Source organism: Acartia tonsa, chromosome 3, assembly GCF_053477335.1.
Source record: "Acartia tonsa isolate MP-2025a chromosome 3, ASM5347733v1, whole genome shotgun sequence".
Taxonomy (NCBI): domain Eukaryota; kingdom Metazoa; phylum Arthropoda; class Copepoda; order Calanoida; family Acartiidae; genus Acartia; species Acartia tonsa.
In genome coordinates, this window is record NC_137262.1 from 51,607,149 (window position 1) to 51,624,648 (window position 17,500).

Below are 17,500 nucleotides of genomic sequence, written 5' to 3' on the forward strand. Positions count from 1 at the left end.
TATCCTAGGCAGGTTTAATGCTATTTTAAATTATCAAGACACTCACATACAAGTTTGTAATATATTTAAAGAGGGGAAAACTTGATTTCTTGATGATCCTTTTTATATATGTTTAAACTTTTCTACAACTAATTTATTGGTAGAAAAGTATAAACACCGTTGCTATAATAGCTCATTCTTCTAGTTTAAAAACTTTTAAATCTGTGCGCGCACCACTCTTTAATTAGACTTAATTTGGATATACGTAATTTTGTAAGAAAAGCATGAAATTTTATTTCTTAGAAGTGAAGCTACTCTACAATGTTGATTGGTTGGCCAGTGGGTGGGTCAAAAGAATATGATGTCAAGCTATACTTCACGCGGTAAAGCTAACTCTCACAAACACCAATAAAACTTTTTAACCTCTGTCAAAAATGTAATTATCATAAGAGATGTTAATATATTAATAAAGATTTCTAAACTTATCTTAATATAAAAGCAACAGGATGTCTGTCTGTCCGTGTGTTACTAACTTAAGACATCGCTAATAGCAGGACAGATATGGTTCTTCTTTACAGTGAAGCTTCTTATATGTCCAGTGAAGGTTAATACAATTTTTAGGGAAAAGAAAACTTCAAAAACAATACCCCAAAATCTTTTTAATTGAAAAATTGATACTTGTGGTTCAACCTAACCTTCCCTCAACTAGCCCCGCTTGTTTTAATCAGGCATAAAATTGAAGTTTACATCAGGTCAATTAGTCTTGAAAGCAGTATGTTAAGAACTATTTAGAAAAATCTTCCCTAAAATTGGTGATAATCGTTCTTGTTACAACAGTCATTGTTATGTATCTTTAAATTACCAAATGTTTTTGGAAAATGCGTTTTTTTGTGCAACAGTATTTTTTTTGCAGCAAGCCAGGCCCTTTTTAGGGTCATTGTTTTACAAGGGGTCCTAGGTGAAGTCTTAGAAAACAATTATAGGTATTGCTATACGGATAGGTGTAACTATTTTGAATTAAGTATGTCCAAATGTAACAAATGTTAAACATATATTGGTTCAATTCTTGTGGTCTTTTTTATCTAACTAAACATATTTAATCCGGGGAAAATTTCAATATTTCTTGGAAGGTTGCATAGACGTCAAATGGTGGGATAAACTCTAATATCCCTCATTTTAGCCCCCCTCAATATTTTATAAAAATTTTTTAGATTACCCCCGTCAAAAACGAGACATTTTTTTTTGGGGGGGGGGGATGCGATTCAGATATATGTTTAAGAAGACAGGGAAGTACTAATTAAAGAAAAGTTTCACATCTACTCTAATTCTTAGCCTATATCAAAGTTGACCTTTTCAAGATATAATATATTAAAGAATTAACATGACATAGTAAGCAATAAATTTTGTAATTAGCAAAAGCGGATCTTTTAACACCTTAAAAATGTTCTGTAAAAATATATAGATTTAACTATTATTAAAAAATCTTGTCAATGGATTTATTAATACTTGGATCTTACACCGGCTATATAATCATGTATTTTAATAAAGTGAAACTTGAAGCGGCTAAAGTAACGACCCCCTATCCGCTAATTTACCCATTCCCTCCCCTCCTACTGGATGAACAAACTGAACAATAAATGAAATGGGAAATAACAACATAAATTGACGACAATTTTTACCCTGTCATAATATCCACGAATATTCGACATCCATTTACACGGTTAACTTGTATTCGATCTGATTTCACCAATGTTTAGGTTAAGTTAGATTAGTTTTTAATGTAATCAGTTTGTTAAGCTACCGCAAGGTTTAGGGCCCCCTTTAGACCTAGGGCTTGGATGCAATTACAAGTAGGTAATAATTAGATGTTTCCTAATTAAACATTGAAAAAGCATCAAAATGCAGGAATCTAAAGGGATAAGACAATGGACGATAATTTGATGTACATTCCCAATGATGAAAAACAAAAATTATCCCTTCTGTAGATTACAATCAAAATGGTTGAAACGAATAGAAACTTAACTTAATAAACCAACCAATCAAAATTCAAAAAGAGTCCCCAAAGTCGTTAAGCCAACAAATAAGAAAACTTTGGCGACTGTTGTAATAAACAGCCCAATGCCCCCTCCCACCCTGATCAAAATGTCTAAATATACTCTTGTAATTTATGCTTTAATGTTATTCGTTTTCTATAATGGTAGTCTATATAGTTATATTGACCTTTAGCCGCGTTCTCATGTATATCATTTTACTTGTTTAAAAATAAAAACAGATTTTATTACATAGCACTGGTGTCCTGGATAGGAAACAGGTTTTTTTTGAGTTACGTATGACAAGACCTATATTTCTATGACCGGGCGTGTATGTCGGTTCAGCACATAACTTTCATTAAATCACAGCTGATCATTTTTGTCGATTTTTTCAAAAATTACTTTTTTACCCAGATTTTCATAGTTTTTCCCCAAAAAATCACACTGTTCTCATATTTACAGCTTAATTAATCTAAATTTATTCAAAGAAAAGTATAATAGATGACAGCTGAACCAAAGATTATGCTATTATCAATAACAAGATCTTTCAGAATTGATTAACTAATCTAAGATTTGTAGTCTAGAGGTTGGGAAAATTTATTTAAGGTTGTTATTTGAATTAATGTCTAAACAGTAAAACAAAACTTAAGTTTGTTTTGGTAGTCAACACAAAAAAATACTCACTTTTTAAGTCCCTCATGCATGCCTCATGAATTGTTATAGCATAGTTCCTGGCTGTAATAAGATGTCCCTCTGAGGTTCCACCAATGAAGTTTAAACTAACATGCTTCAGAATCAGCAATGATTCTGTATAAAGTATTCCTCGTAATATTGACAAATTATCTTGCTCAATATTGGTTCCTTGCTGACTTGATGTCTAAATAGTTCCTCTGTTATTGTTTGTTCCTGCTCATCATTATTAGAATCATTCAGTTCAGTATTGTTGCTGATTTTAAAGGTGTTGATGGGTTGTGGTTGCAGTTGAAATGATGGTGGTTGTGTGAAATTCTTGCCAGTGTCAGACACAAACTGCACCAGATTCTTGTTTACTCTGGCCTTTAAGGTATTCAGGTAAACATTGTAACCTGAAAGTATTGGGACAGGGTGGTTTTAGCTGTTCTGGGTAATGAGTTTGGATCTACTGCAGTTCATGGTAAAATATTGCTGGTAACGAATGCTTCCTGGTTCGTTACGTGACTGTAGATGGCTGTTCTCAGAGCAGCTTTTCCAGCAAACAGTAGGCTGTCCCAGCTGGCATTACTAAATATGGAACTGCAGTAGAATATCAGGGACTGGAAAATTGCTTTTTATGTATTTTCTATGACTTGCTTTTCTTTCCCTCTGGTGGAGAGAGCTTAAAGCATTTTGTTTTTAGGTTTTAGTTTGTTCCTAGGCTTTTAACAAGAAGGTCAATATAGAAAAGATTGTCTCATGTAACAGCTAAGAACTTAGGATGTCTGACTTATGGTACTGCTTAAACAATGACTACAGTGCCTGCTTCATTCAAAAAGGTGGTAAAGACTATAATAGATGATTTGGCTGGAGAAATGAATGGGTTCTGGCTTTTTAACCAATCATTAAGAACTGCTAAGTAAGCTTTTTTGTCCTTTACATAAGGATAAATAAGGGGACCTATGCTGTTGGAGTTGTCAACAGAGGAAACTATATGTAATTAGAGTGAGGTGTTGGCATTTATGAAATTTACAGTTCGAATAGTATATGGTATAGGACCCCTCCTTGTAGGTCAGCCTGTTTGGCAGATTTGTATGCATATTTAGATCCTCTGATAACAACAAATTGTTGCCTACCTCTAAGGTATTCACATAAAACATTACATGTACTCATTCAAGTCTAGTGCATTAATATTATGCAGTAGAACCTCATTGTTTACAGTGTTAAAAGCCTTTGAAAGATAAATGGCAACTGGCACTGTTCTGATAACTGGTTTCTTATTGTTTAGGCTGTTGTTGATTAAGGTTTTAATACTCTGTAAGGCAGTGGTGGGGAACCTGCCTGTGTGAAAGCCATAATATTGGTCTGCAAGTTTAACAGCATCATTCAGGTAGGGACAAATAATGCAGGCAGGATAAAGAAGTGAGACAGGGCAGTAGCTGGAACCCTAATTGTCAAGTTTCCCTGGTTTCAGTAATGAAATAATTTTACCAGTCCTCCATATGCTTGGTGTCTAGAAGTGATTTACTTGTCAATACTACAATAAAAACATTGTACAAAATCATTGCTGATTCTGATTTGTTCAAACTTTTTTTGGTGGAACCTCAGAGGAACTTTGTATCACATCCAGGATCTATGTTTTACCTACAAATCTTAGAATAGTCAATTGAGGTAAATGATCTTGTTATAGCTGTCATCTATTATACTTTTTTGCATGAAAATAGAATAAGTAAGCTGGAAATGTGAAAATATTGTGATTTTTGGGGGGAAAAACTATAAAATTATGGGTAAAAAAGTAATTTTCAAAAAAATCGACTAAAATGATCAGCTGTGATTTAATGAAAGTTATGTGCTGAACCGTCATACACGCCCGGTCATAGAAATATAGGTCTTGTCATACGTAACTCAAAAAAAACCTGTTTCCTATCCAGGACACCGGTGATAGGTTAAACATTAAAACATTACAAGTTAACCTTTATCTAATTAATGTACGTAGGGTTAGGGTTAAATTGTTAGAAGCATTGCTATTCTATAATTTTATGTGATTATTCCGTCGGTCTGTAACTAAAAGTACAACTAGCGGTTAGCGATATCTTTTGTTAGAAACAAACAGACGCATAAAAAACAGACACACATAAAGATAATAGACATCCTGTTACTTTAATATAGCAATTTAAATGCTTAAACAAAATATTGGATCAATCAATAAGCAATGCTGAAATTTTGAACAGACTATTAAAGTCCAAAAAAGCTTCGCTAATTTTGGGCATACATGTGCTTGCTTTAAAAGTATGTTTTAACAAGTCTTAATTTATTATGTTAATCAGGCACTTTAAATATAAATAATTACATACAAACAAACACACACACACAAATAAACACACAAACACACACACACACATACAAACGCCCATAAAAACAACACGCTACATTTGAAAATATTGCTTTGTAGACGTACTTATAATGTTAATAAGTTGATTGGTGTATACCCTCAAACTGCGTGTTGAGCATTAAAACCCCCTCACCTTACTTTTAAAATAAATTGTAAATACTTAAATTACAGGGTGGGTTAGGTTAGTTTAATTTTAGTACTTGGACCCCATAGCGCCTTAATTAGGCAATGGAAAAAAAGGAAGGCTGGTTTAGTGCTAAATTGGCATTTTGACGGAAAACACACATTGCTTTGTATATATTTATTACTTATTAATCTTAATTATATTTAATAAAAAGCTAACCTACAAGTATACAAGAACAATCTTGTGAACAAAAAACGTACGGTGAATTTTTAGAAATTCATAGATATTTATAGCTTGAAGCTGATCAGCAGTGTTTTAGGTGAATATAGAACTGCGGATAATGCAATCATAATATTGAGGGCATAATTAGTAAATGAAAAGTTCTTTGCTTTTGCCCTTTTGTGATTTGCGCTAAAAAAGAGACCTAAGAACATGCCTTAATTAATAAGGTATTTGCGCCCCTACAGCATATATTGCTTAATGTGTAAAAGAATTGCATAGGAAGCGAATTGCTCATTTCAAAACTTCAGAAGGTGTTCATATAAAACAACAAATTAGATAGGTTTGATGTTTGTGTGTGTCCAGTATGATCTTACAAACTACTAAACTTTGAAACACTAATTGACCCTGTTTTGGCTCATGTGGTAATATTTCTTAAATTTTACGATTTATCAATGTTTAATAATAATAGGATGATTCTATCATGTTTTGTATTTACATACAGGAGAATTATATTTTAATTGAACTGATTATTTGCATCTTGGTTCCTGCAATTATATTTTAGATAAAGTTCATTGGGCTTCAATAACAAATTGATCGGTTGATTCATTTGGCAAAACTTTTCATACACTAATCTACAGAATTTTTGGGTAATTTTGGGATGCATATCATTGCATTGTCTTATCCCTTCAGATCACAGGGAAAAACATTTAGGACTTCCAGCAATGTGGAAAAACATATTAATCTATTAACTTTTTCTGTTTTCAAAAAAATTCTACTAAATATTATGTCAATTCTCTAATTGTGTACTTTATTATGCAAAAAATGCAAAAAATAGTACATTTTTTCACAATAATGATAATAAAAAGTTTAAAAAGTCAATACAATCACACTTGTTTAACAGGACATTGTCGACACTAGTGCCTAACGAATCCGCCAATGTGGGTTGCAAATGCTAAAACAATCTCTGATTAGGAAACAAAAACCATCTTCCAAAATCACATAATTGAAATCTAATGGCTGTCAGGGAGGGAGAAGTCAATGACAAAAAAACTTCATCTTACCTTCAACATCTACAATTTGCGAAAGGCATAATTTGTTAAATTTTTTTGGAGTATGATTAATTAATCCTCCATTATCCAATCCCCTTCTCCCTGACTAGTTATGCACTCATATAGATACAGGGATTTTAAGGGATAAGACAATGGATGATAAATTGATGCACATCCCAAATGATCCTAAACAAAATTCCACATCTGTAGATTAAAATTATTGGACACTCAAATTAATGAGCCAACCAATCAAAATTAAATAAAAGTAACCAAAGTTTTTAAGTCAACGAATAGTAGAAAATGCGATTTTAAAACTTTGGGTTATTAAAACCAGTGTAATTAACAGTGCAATGTCCCCGTCCTCCCTGTATAAATTTATATAAATTTTGTACATATACAGTATATTTCTCATTTGGGTGCACTGCACTGTTAACAAGTGCAATTCTATTCATATGTAGTGCAGCAATAACAAGCTATCAACATATTCTAAAAAATATGACATAAAAATGTAATACATTAAAACCTCAAACTAAAAAGGACTTTGGTATATATATTATATATCTTAATATTAGTTCAGTAACTGCTAAGTATTCCTATCAACGATTATGACTACATCCAAAAGCAGCGATGCACAAAAATATATTATGGATAAACAAAAGTACAAAGTCAATTAATCCACAGAGTCTCTACGCAGTCTAGACTTACATTATCTATAAAGTCTAGGTTATACATTTTTTTAGACCTAATATTGTTTCACAGTCTAGATAGAACAATATCTACACAGTATATACTCTACAGTCTCTAAATTTAGACTCTACAAGACCGAAAACGATCATATATGCTCAGATGTGTAAATATATTGTATAAGATTTAACATAGACTTAATAATAGAATACAAAATATTGTTTTTGTTATATAATGTTGATATGTTGTCGGCTTGAAGATTTTGTAAGTCGAGCTGATTGCGTGTAGATGTGTTTGGGGTGAGAAGAGCTAAATTAGAGTGTTTTTGTACAGTTTTTAAAAGCGAAGCTTTTCTATAACTAGGGTAGGTTCGTTCGTCCGTCCGTCCGTCCGTAACGGATAGCTTTTTTCGTTAATTTAGGCATGATAGAATTGTCCTATTGATTTCAAACTTTGCATGGTGATTCCTGTAGTAGTTAGGTACGACTGAGAAAGCGTAGCAACTCTATAATCATTATCAGAATGCCCGTACGTCCATTTTAAACATGTTGATTTTTTTACTTTTTTAATAACTAATTTTTATGTGATCTAATAATCCGATTGATCTGACAACAAAGTACTATATTATAAGCAAAGCAACTCTGTAATCAAGTCCTAAAAATGTAAGTATGTCCATAAACATTATTCTGTATCCAGCAGTTTTTCAACAATTTTACTTACAATTTTGCTTCGACTCTTATACAATTGTACTCTGATTATTCAGTTCTGACACTATACAAGTGTTAATGTCCGTTTGTCCTACCTTTTTAGTGCTTCGCTTTTATGGTTGTTGTCATCCTTGTTAAAAGTTCATATCGATGAAACATAAAAGGATGAAGAAAAAGTAGAATTAAGATAAAAGTAGGCATTTACTAATTATTTATAAACAATAATCCCTCAATTAAAGTAAATTTCATTAGATATTCCTTTTCATTTTGTCTATTTGTAAATTTATACGTTCTTTTAGGTACAATTATAATACTAAATAATTAGTAATTAGTTTTTCTTTTATAGACAGAACTCCATGAATAGGAAATATTAATCCTTCATGATTTTCTTAGGTGCTCCCTCTCAAAAAAAAGGTAGGGGGGGGGGGGGGTGAGAATGGCAAGGGTTCTGTGTTCAATTAGACATGAAAAATTAAATTTGAAATGTTTTTTTCTTCACTTTGAATCCTATTCTCAGCCTTGATGTAAATGGAATTGTCTGATTAGTCTACAACTATGTCTACTGGTTTGAAAGGAAGTAAACGGGGACAAAATTGCGCCACTTTTTTCTCTCTTGCTGCAGAAACATAATTCAAGGATTTTGATAAATAAAAGAAAAATTAATCTTCCCCTAAGTTTTATAAGTGCCTTATTTTATCGGGGGAGTAAGTTTGGTGGATTTATTTTTAATAATTATCACAAAATGGTTATTTGGCTAATAACTATTTCGACAAAATTTAGGCAATTCTACTAGAATCCTATAGCTACAGAGCACCTGTATTCTAATAATGATATAATGATGTTGATAGAATGTCATCATAAATGATTAAAATAAACAAATAATACATAGTTATTTATCACTTCGCATTGTAAACACATTTCTTTGAATATTAAAACAAAAAATTTTAAGATTAAAACCAGTTTTTTTAGTTGATTTTTATGCTAATATTCACGTTAAATTGTCTGTAATACGATGCTATACATGATTATAATCAGTTTCGAAGCCATACTGGAAAAGAAAATATTCAAAATGGAAATAATACAAAATAACACCAAATGGTTCTAATAGATTAAAATCTCCGAAAACAAATCCCTATTCTTGAAAATATGATATTATGATTGTATGTATATGTGTAAAATAAAGACCTAAAATTTGTATTTCAAAGACTAAATTGTTTAAAATTATATACCAGATTAAGACATAAAAAAGACAATCTAATATTAACAGTTCCTTCCTAAAAAACTCGCAAAAAATACCAAAAAAACACTTTTTAGAGGCGAAATAAACAAAACTAATTAAAAAAAAAATAGTAAGAAATTATTTCGGGCTTTGTCAAAAAAAATGATAATTTCTAAGATTAATTAAATAATAGGAAATTAGTCTTTTTTATTTATAACATCATTCAAAAAACAGATGAAACCCGTTCTTTGTCAATTGGATTTAGGAATAATCCCTATTTACAGAATAGCTGCGCTACTTACAGCAAAATGATAGAAATGTACTGTCAGAGTTGTTGTAACTTGGTGCATATAGTTGACCCTTGTCCTACAAAATTGCACCCTGAGGCCCTGCAGGGGTGTTCACAAGAGGTTCCACGGCTTTTGCAATGCTTTAGAGTAGAAACCAGACCATATAAATGATAGTAATCCTCATAAGGAAAAAGGATAAGAGGATGAATACTCACCCCTTTTTCATGGTAAAATACTACTTCCCCATCCCTAAATTTAGAAGCAGACGAAAATCAAAAACCGCCCAGGGCTTTTTGTAAGTCAATCATATATAATAATGTGAATAAAAAGAAAAGCGATATTTAGCAAACAGCCGTGGGCGGTCAGAATCAGCTGAATGTTCATTATGAAAAAAATTTCCCTCTTTTTAGAAATAGAAGGATTCATCTTTCATGAACAAATTTTTTAAAATAAAAATAAAATTCTATGTAATTTTTAATTAAAACATTAAAACGAAAATATCTAATCTAATATTCTTGCCCTAAATATGGAAATAGTAAAAAGTAAAAAAATATTTTTTTAAATAATTTTTAATCCTCCCATTTGAAAAGTAGTGGAATAGCAATAAATTTTAGCGCGGCAACAGCGCTGAGTAGGCCTCTAGGCCCACTGCCTATTTTCGTCTTCTAGTTGCTTCGATTCCTCTCTTTTATTTTTTTCTCTATGGTAATCCTAAAACTCATATGATTGTGTATCATTTATCTTTACTCTTGCATGATAACCACACCCGTTTAAATTCTTGAGTTTAAACGATTCTGAACTATACTGCACTATTTCAAAATCCGTGGCTACTCTGCAGAACCTTGTTGTACTAGGGGGTCAAACTTTGATATTGTATCCAGTTTTTTTTACTCCAGTATTATAAAATCTGTGGCTACTCTACAGAACCTATATGTACTAGGTGTCAAACTGTAATATATGGTCTGGTTTCTGTACTTCACTATTACAAATTCCATGGCTAATTAACAGAACCTTGTTGTACTAGGGGCCAAACTGTTAAATTAGGTCCAGTTTCTGTACTCCACTATTACAAAATCCGTGGCTACTGTACAGAACCTTGATGTACTAGGGGTCAAACTGTAATATTATTTGTAGAAAAGAAATAGAGAGGTTCTTTCTTTTCTTTCTTTCATCACATGTATCGATTATTGGGGTTTATATGAAGCTGTTAAATTCAAAAATATGTCGATAATAAAGTAAAACAATAGAGGGGGAAGGGGTTAAATATCTGTATGTCCTCTCCCCGTGCCGTCTTTGAATATCAGCCAATGGCGTCGGAAATAAAGTAAAAAGAAATTTGCTAGCAGACGAAATAGTCCCCAACACTATACCCTGGTTGTTGTCTGGGTTATACATCTATTATTATACATTTATTATTTCGATACTATTGTATGAATAAATACTTTGTATACAAAATGTTAGCCATTTAAAATGAACAAAAAACTTATCCAGCTTATTTGCTTTTTTTTGTGGGCGCACCAAAATCGATATCTTTTGCAACAGTGAATATATTCATAAAAAATGTCCGATTCATAATTAGAGAGCAGAAAAAAACAGGAATGAAAATGTCCAAAGATGCTAGATAATCGAACAATTACGTTTTGAAGAAAATATAAAGTGAGAAAAAAGTTAGATAAAAAATATAGTAAGGAAAATTCAAAAAAAAATCAACATAAATAAATTTAGGGAAGGAGAAAGATATAATAGTATCAACCTCAAAAATTAGTTATAATTAATGGAAACCCCATGCTTATTGAAATGCTACGCGTCTAAAAGAGTTGGTACACCGTATGTTTCAAAATTATACAGAGGTGTGCTTTATTTTAATGCAATCTGATTTCAACAAGGATGACAATATTTAGAAAGAGGTGTTGATTTCCGAAATAAATATAAATTGGGATGGATTTATTAATCTTCAATTGATATTAAACTGTTTCCCTTGGTTTAATCTCTATCAAAGTTTTTCAACTTTGGACCTAAAATTAATCTTCTTTCCAATTCTTGGATATGACATTCTGGCTTACGATGATTAAAAGGGAATGAAAAAAAGAACTTGAATTAACTGCAATGTACAACTCACTACCTCACTGAATTTAAGAAGATTGTATATAAAATAAAAAGACAGATCAACAAAGCAGATTATAGAGTATCTTATTTTCAAATAATGAAAATTAAAATTTTGGAAGCATTGAACTTTTTGTAGGAAGAATTTTTATAAACTGCAGTGACCCTGGCAAATTAAATTCATACAACGAATGTTGACAATGAAAAAAAGGATGCTGTAAGTATTGGTGCAAAAAATGGGGACGAATTTCAAATTGATTTGACGGGGCTGATTTTTTCACGTCACAAGTGAAGGGAAAGAAAAGGGAAGGGGGAAAGAAACCCCCTAGAAAAGAGATGGGGTTTTCCCTTCACTTGTGACGTAAAAAAACCAGCCCCGTCAAATCAATTTGAAATTCATCCCCATTTTTTGCACCAATACTTACAGCATCAAAAAAAGTTTTCAATATGTCAATATTACCGCTGATTTAAATGTTGTAATTAATCAAACGAAATCCAGTATTTTCTGCATCGAATGGTAAAGTATTATTTTTTTGTCCTTTAATAAGATATATGAATTTTCTGGTAGAACTAACTTTTTTGGTAATTTTAAAACATCTAAACCACTCCTAAACTCATAACAACAGCCAATAGACGCACAAGTTCAAATCGCAAAAGAAACATTTAAAAAAAATGTCATTAATTTTTTTAATGGTTTTTATATAAGTATTTAAAACAGATGAGTGTCTCAAAATCTGGGGGTGACTAAAAATATGTGACTTTCCTAAACTTTTGGCAAACATACAAACAAGTAAAAAGAAAAGAAAATGATTTTAGAGAGTCTTTGCTACTAAAAATCGTAATAACTTATTAGTAAAGATTTATGAAATTGATCTAGACTTAATTAAGGATTTAATTATATATTTTCACTTCTGCTAAGAATAATAATAATGGGTTGTGTGCAGGGGCACAGGCACATGACAGAGGACGAAAAATGATTCTTCCTTCCTTTTTTCCCTCTTAGTTTTCGACCTTTTGTAGGGAACATTTGGGGGAAGGAAGAGTGTAAATTACCCCCAACACTTTTATTGTCATATCCCTCCCTGGTTATGTGTGAGTGCTACTTAAAGACATATGGCTTATTATCGGTATGTTTATTCAATACAGCGAATTTGTAGCTTCAGAAATCAAAAGAATAATTGGCTTAAAATCAAATTAGCTGTATTCAACAATAATTTTTGACACTACAAAAACCTATCTTTAAATAACTTCTCATTTTTATTCTTTTCAAAAAATATTTACATTAATGAAAAAGCACCTTGTTATATATATTTAGAGAAGAAAAATAATTAGAATCCAAATTTCCCTTTCTTTTTCTATTTTTTCTAATTAATCATTTTAATTACCTATTGAAAGTAAAATGAAATCTTCTAGAATTTCAAATAATTGAAAATCAAATGTTATTTTTTTAAATGGATATAGAATATACATACTTTAATATGACAAGGGAAAAATTTTCGTCAATTTATGTTGCTAACATGGTTATCATTTATTAGTCAGATCGTTCATCCAGTAGGAGAGGAGAAGATACGGTGAAGGGGGTGGATAGGGGGTATAGAAATTTTAGCCAGCTACGAGTTTTACTTTATTAGAGTACATGTTAAGACACGTGTAAGATCCAAGTAATAATAAATCCATTCATATATTAGCTAGCTCAGTTTCAATGGTCAAATTCATCCATGTTTAAAATGAGAAAGTTTTTAAGACGTTTTCTTTTGATATAATCCATTTTTCCACACTTCCAAATATGTAGAAAAAGAGAAAGATATTACAATAATGTTATGTTTGCTTACAGGGTGTCTAAAAAGATTAAATCAAGGAAGGAAAAATCAACCTTTAGAAGTTCTTGTTGATAAATATGACAGACGAAAAGATATTAACTTTAAGGCAACGTGATTTAATTAACAATTTAAACAAAAAATCCGTTGGTGAAATTTATTTTTGACACCCTTTTAAACATATAATGTATATTATACAATAATTTTTTTTGTTTGCTTACATGCCCATTATGTTAAGATTATATTATATAAAAACTTCCATTATAATAAAAGCTTTGTAAACAAATTAATGAGAGAATAATTTCATGTTTGGATATTTATAGGGATCAAATCTCTTTTTTGCGGATTTTTAAGACTTTAAAGTTTTTTTTTTTTTTTTACAAAAATTCGCATTTTAAAAATATTTTAAAAATGAAATTATTAGTAATCATTCTGGTTTTACAAAAAGGACCAAATCCAAGCATCTTGCAAAAACTAATAATATAAAAAACAAAGAAAATCCTTAACCTATTTCCACATTTTATGCTAACATTAATTCTTTTCTGATAAATAACATATAAGGGGAGCAAAAATTACACGTCTTTATTTTCAAAACTTTAAACCAAAAGTAGTTGAATTTTGGTTAGACATAGTACAAACCTAGGTGTTTATATTCTAAGTGAAAAAGATTAAAGTTTAGAAGGAAATTGGAAGGTGTTATTTGTTTCTTAATATTTACATCTATAGTTAATAGCTTAATGCAATTGATTGTATTTCTTAAAAATATAAGCCTATTATATAAAAGTTAAGCTTTACATAGGTCCTACCCCTTAGAATACAAAGCTAGGGGCACATCCGCTGTTAAACACCAGATACTCATAGAATTCATTAAGTAAAAGATAAGCTTTACCCACAGAATTGATCTTTGAACATTTTCTCTTTCTCATTACTATACTAATATTATGAATACAATGCTTTAGAGAAAATAGAAATGTTATTGTTTATCTCAGGTCGAGACCATTGTATTCAAAATTATAAACGCGCAAGGGTATCAACCCAGGGTGGGAGGGGACATTGGGCTGTCTATTACTTTAGTTCCCAAAGTCTCATTGAAACTTTGGAGACTTTTATTGAATTTTGATTTGTTGGTTCATTGAGTTAAGTGTCTAAACGTTTCAACCAGTGATTGTAATCTACAGAAGGGGTAATTTTGTGTATCATCATTAAGGATCTATCGGCCAGGTATCAACCAGGCGAGTCAACAGAAATGGGAAAAGGTGCAGGGATCTTAAGGGATAAGGCAATGGCCGAGAAATTATTAAACATTACTAATATAAAAGTACAAAAGTTTTTAGGACACGAGTAATATTACGTGATTATAACACTTTAGGTACTAGCGTAATTTACAGTTTAAAGTCCCCCTCCACCCTGGAAGAAGTGAATTTGATATGATTTTTAACAAAAAAAGTATTTTGTGTCTTAATAAGAGGGGGGAGATGCTCTCAAAATTTACAAACATTCATGAGTAGCTGCGCTATTAAAAATTGGCAAAAACATACATAAATCATGTTTTATTGTAATTCGTGTATTTTCTCTTTCAATGTACATGTATATATAGTAGAAAATCATATATATAGAATGAATAAAACTTCTAGTCCCAGGATACCTGTCAACGACCTTTAGTATAATATGCTTTAGTAAGCATATTATATGTGTGTATTTTGGTATTTTTAGACACCTATACCTGGATTTTTTTGGTTTCCTGTGACCACCAGGATTGATGAATTCAAAAAAGAAATTTTTACAAAAATTTACATATTTGTGCCCTTTGAAAAGTAAGAAATTTTTATAACTGTATCTTTCATACAATCCAGGTATAAGGTATAACCAACAAGCGAAATAAATCTAAAATAATATTTGGGGGGCAAATGGAGAGGTCGTCAATTTTACGATGTGTTGCCCCCCAACGACAGCTGAAAAACACGTATAGGTTTCGTGATTTTTTCCGAATTAATTTCATTGTTGGTAGAAGCTGCATACAATCAAATGAGAGGCAAAGAAAACTTTAGGATTGGGTAGAAATACACAGTTTTATAGAACTATTCAAACATGATATTGTGAAAACCTGTCCTATATCTTTTACAGTCTTTATGGAAATGGAAATAAGTTATCTGTAACTAGTTCGAACATCATTGAACTTTTGCTTTTATTCTCAATCCGATTTTAACATTCTATGTAGAACACAGTAATAGTGTCTGACTGATTATGACGTAACAAAAAAAATTAGCCAATGAGAGGCCAATATAAATTTTACCATTGGTTAATAACGGCCTCTCATTGGCCAATTTTTTTTGTTACGTCATAATCAGTCAGACACTATTACTGTGTTCTTCTATGTATATGATAATACTATGTATGTATTATTGAACTTTGGCCTTAAAATGTTTCTTTTAATATCTTCCTGTCCTCACATACTTTTTAATTCAATAGTTTGAAAGTAAAGATTCTCTATAATTATGACCCATTCGTTTGGTTCAAACAAGAAGGGAGTATGTAAGTATGTCTTAAATAAGAAACCAACTTATGTAGTTTGCTGAAGTATTTCTTTGGTTTGCTTTAATTGATGTTGTCATCTTTAATCAAATCAGCATCAATTCAATATATTTCAGCTATTAATTTCATAAACATGTAAATTAAAATGAAACGATATTTAAACAAACAGACATATTTCAGATTTTAAATGAACAGGTAACTTTTTCTCTTTATGTTTTAATTTCTTATTGCTAAAACTAACCACTTTAGAATCATCTATATTTCTTCAATGAAAATTAAATGTACAAAAATCTTAAAAACCTTTATCTATAGCTATTTTATCACGTATTTACTTTATCTTTATTCTTAATTGATCTAATTAAAATGTTTCAATCTTACCTGGTTGGGGTTAAAGTGACCGCCCATTGATTTGCAACCGTTGGTGATGTCTCCAAGCTGATGGATATGGAAACCGTGGGAGCCAGGGGTCAATCCAGTCAGGTTACCTAGGATAGATAGTTATAGTTGGTGATGTCTCCTAGCTGATGGATATGGAAACCGTGGGAGCCAGGAGTCAATCCAGTCAGGTTACCTAGGATAGATAGATAGTTATAGATTTTAAAACTTAAATCGGCATGATTAGGTGGTGAGTCGCTTTGCTTTTGTGTGAGTTATTAGTGTAACTTTTATATGTTAGATATATGTACTGTACATGGACCATTTATGAAAAATCATTAAGATGGTTGTATAGAGGGTAACATAGGCAGAATAGATAGAGAGACAGTCAAACAGAAAGAAAGATGGAAATATAACCCAGGATGGGAAAGGACATTGGGCTGTTTATAAAAATTTTATTATAAGGTTTTCTTATTCTTTAACTTAACAACTTTGGGGACTGTTATTGAATTTTGATTGGTTGATTTATTAAGTTTAGTGTCCAATCGTTTCAACCCCTATTTGCAATCTACTGAACTGATAATTTGTTTATCATCATTTGGGATGTACATCAATTTATCGTTCATTGTCTTACCGCCTTAGATATCTGAATATAACCTTTTATAAAGTATGTGAATGGATAGAATTCGATTATAAGGTGAACAAAATTAGCAAATTAATAGCTAGCAAAAAGATGTTTAAATATTTTTTTAAAAAGGTATACAATATGCATATGTGTATATTTATAGACTTAGGTAGACATTGAGATAGATAGATAGACAAGGAATGAGGAAACATCTGAGGATAACTGTTGATATGAAACAGATTAGACTCAAAACTATAAACCAAACTTAATTCTAAATCAAAAACAAAAAGGCAGGCAGCCGTGATAATACAAAGGACAGGGATAATACTATTTTTCCAACAATAATTTATTAAAAAAATATCTCATTGAATAAAGCATGCTAAGATTCTGAGGGGGAAGGGGGGATTAAGGGGTATTGATTCTCAAATTTAAAAATTCTAAAATTACTCTCCTCAAACCTCAAAAAAAGCTTAAACGTCCTTGCTATGTAATTATTGAATAAACAGATTACACAACAAAATAATGTTAAGTCTTTGCCTGAGCTGTTATATATTTTATTTACAACTATTTCTGTGTCTTTGAATGCTTAAAAGATCATGACTGAAGTATTTACTCTCTTATCATAAAAAAATTGAAAAATATCCTATTTTTCAAATCTGACTTCACGTTGATCTCGTTTT

The 17,500-nt window shown here is 31.1% G+C and overlaps 1 protein-coding gene across 1 annotated transcript in view; it reads right to left on the reverse strand.

The window, feature by feature from the left end:
- LOC145314542 (uncharacterized) overlaps positions 1 to 17,500 on the reverse strand; it is a 124,393-nt gene that overhangs the window by 11,656 nt on the left and 95,237 nt on the right. Inside the window, exon 9 of the mRNA XM_080154502.1 lies at positions 16,199 to 16,305. Coding sequence (XP_080010628.1) covers positions 16,199 to 16,305 — 107 coding nt within the window. The remainder of the gene's footprint in view (positions 1 to 16,198; positions 16,306 to 17,500) is intronic.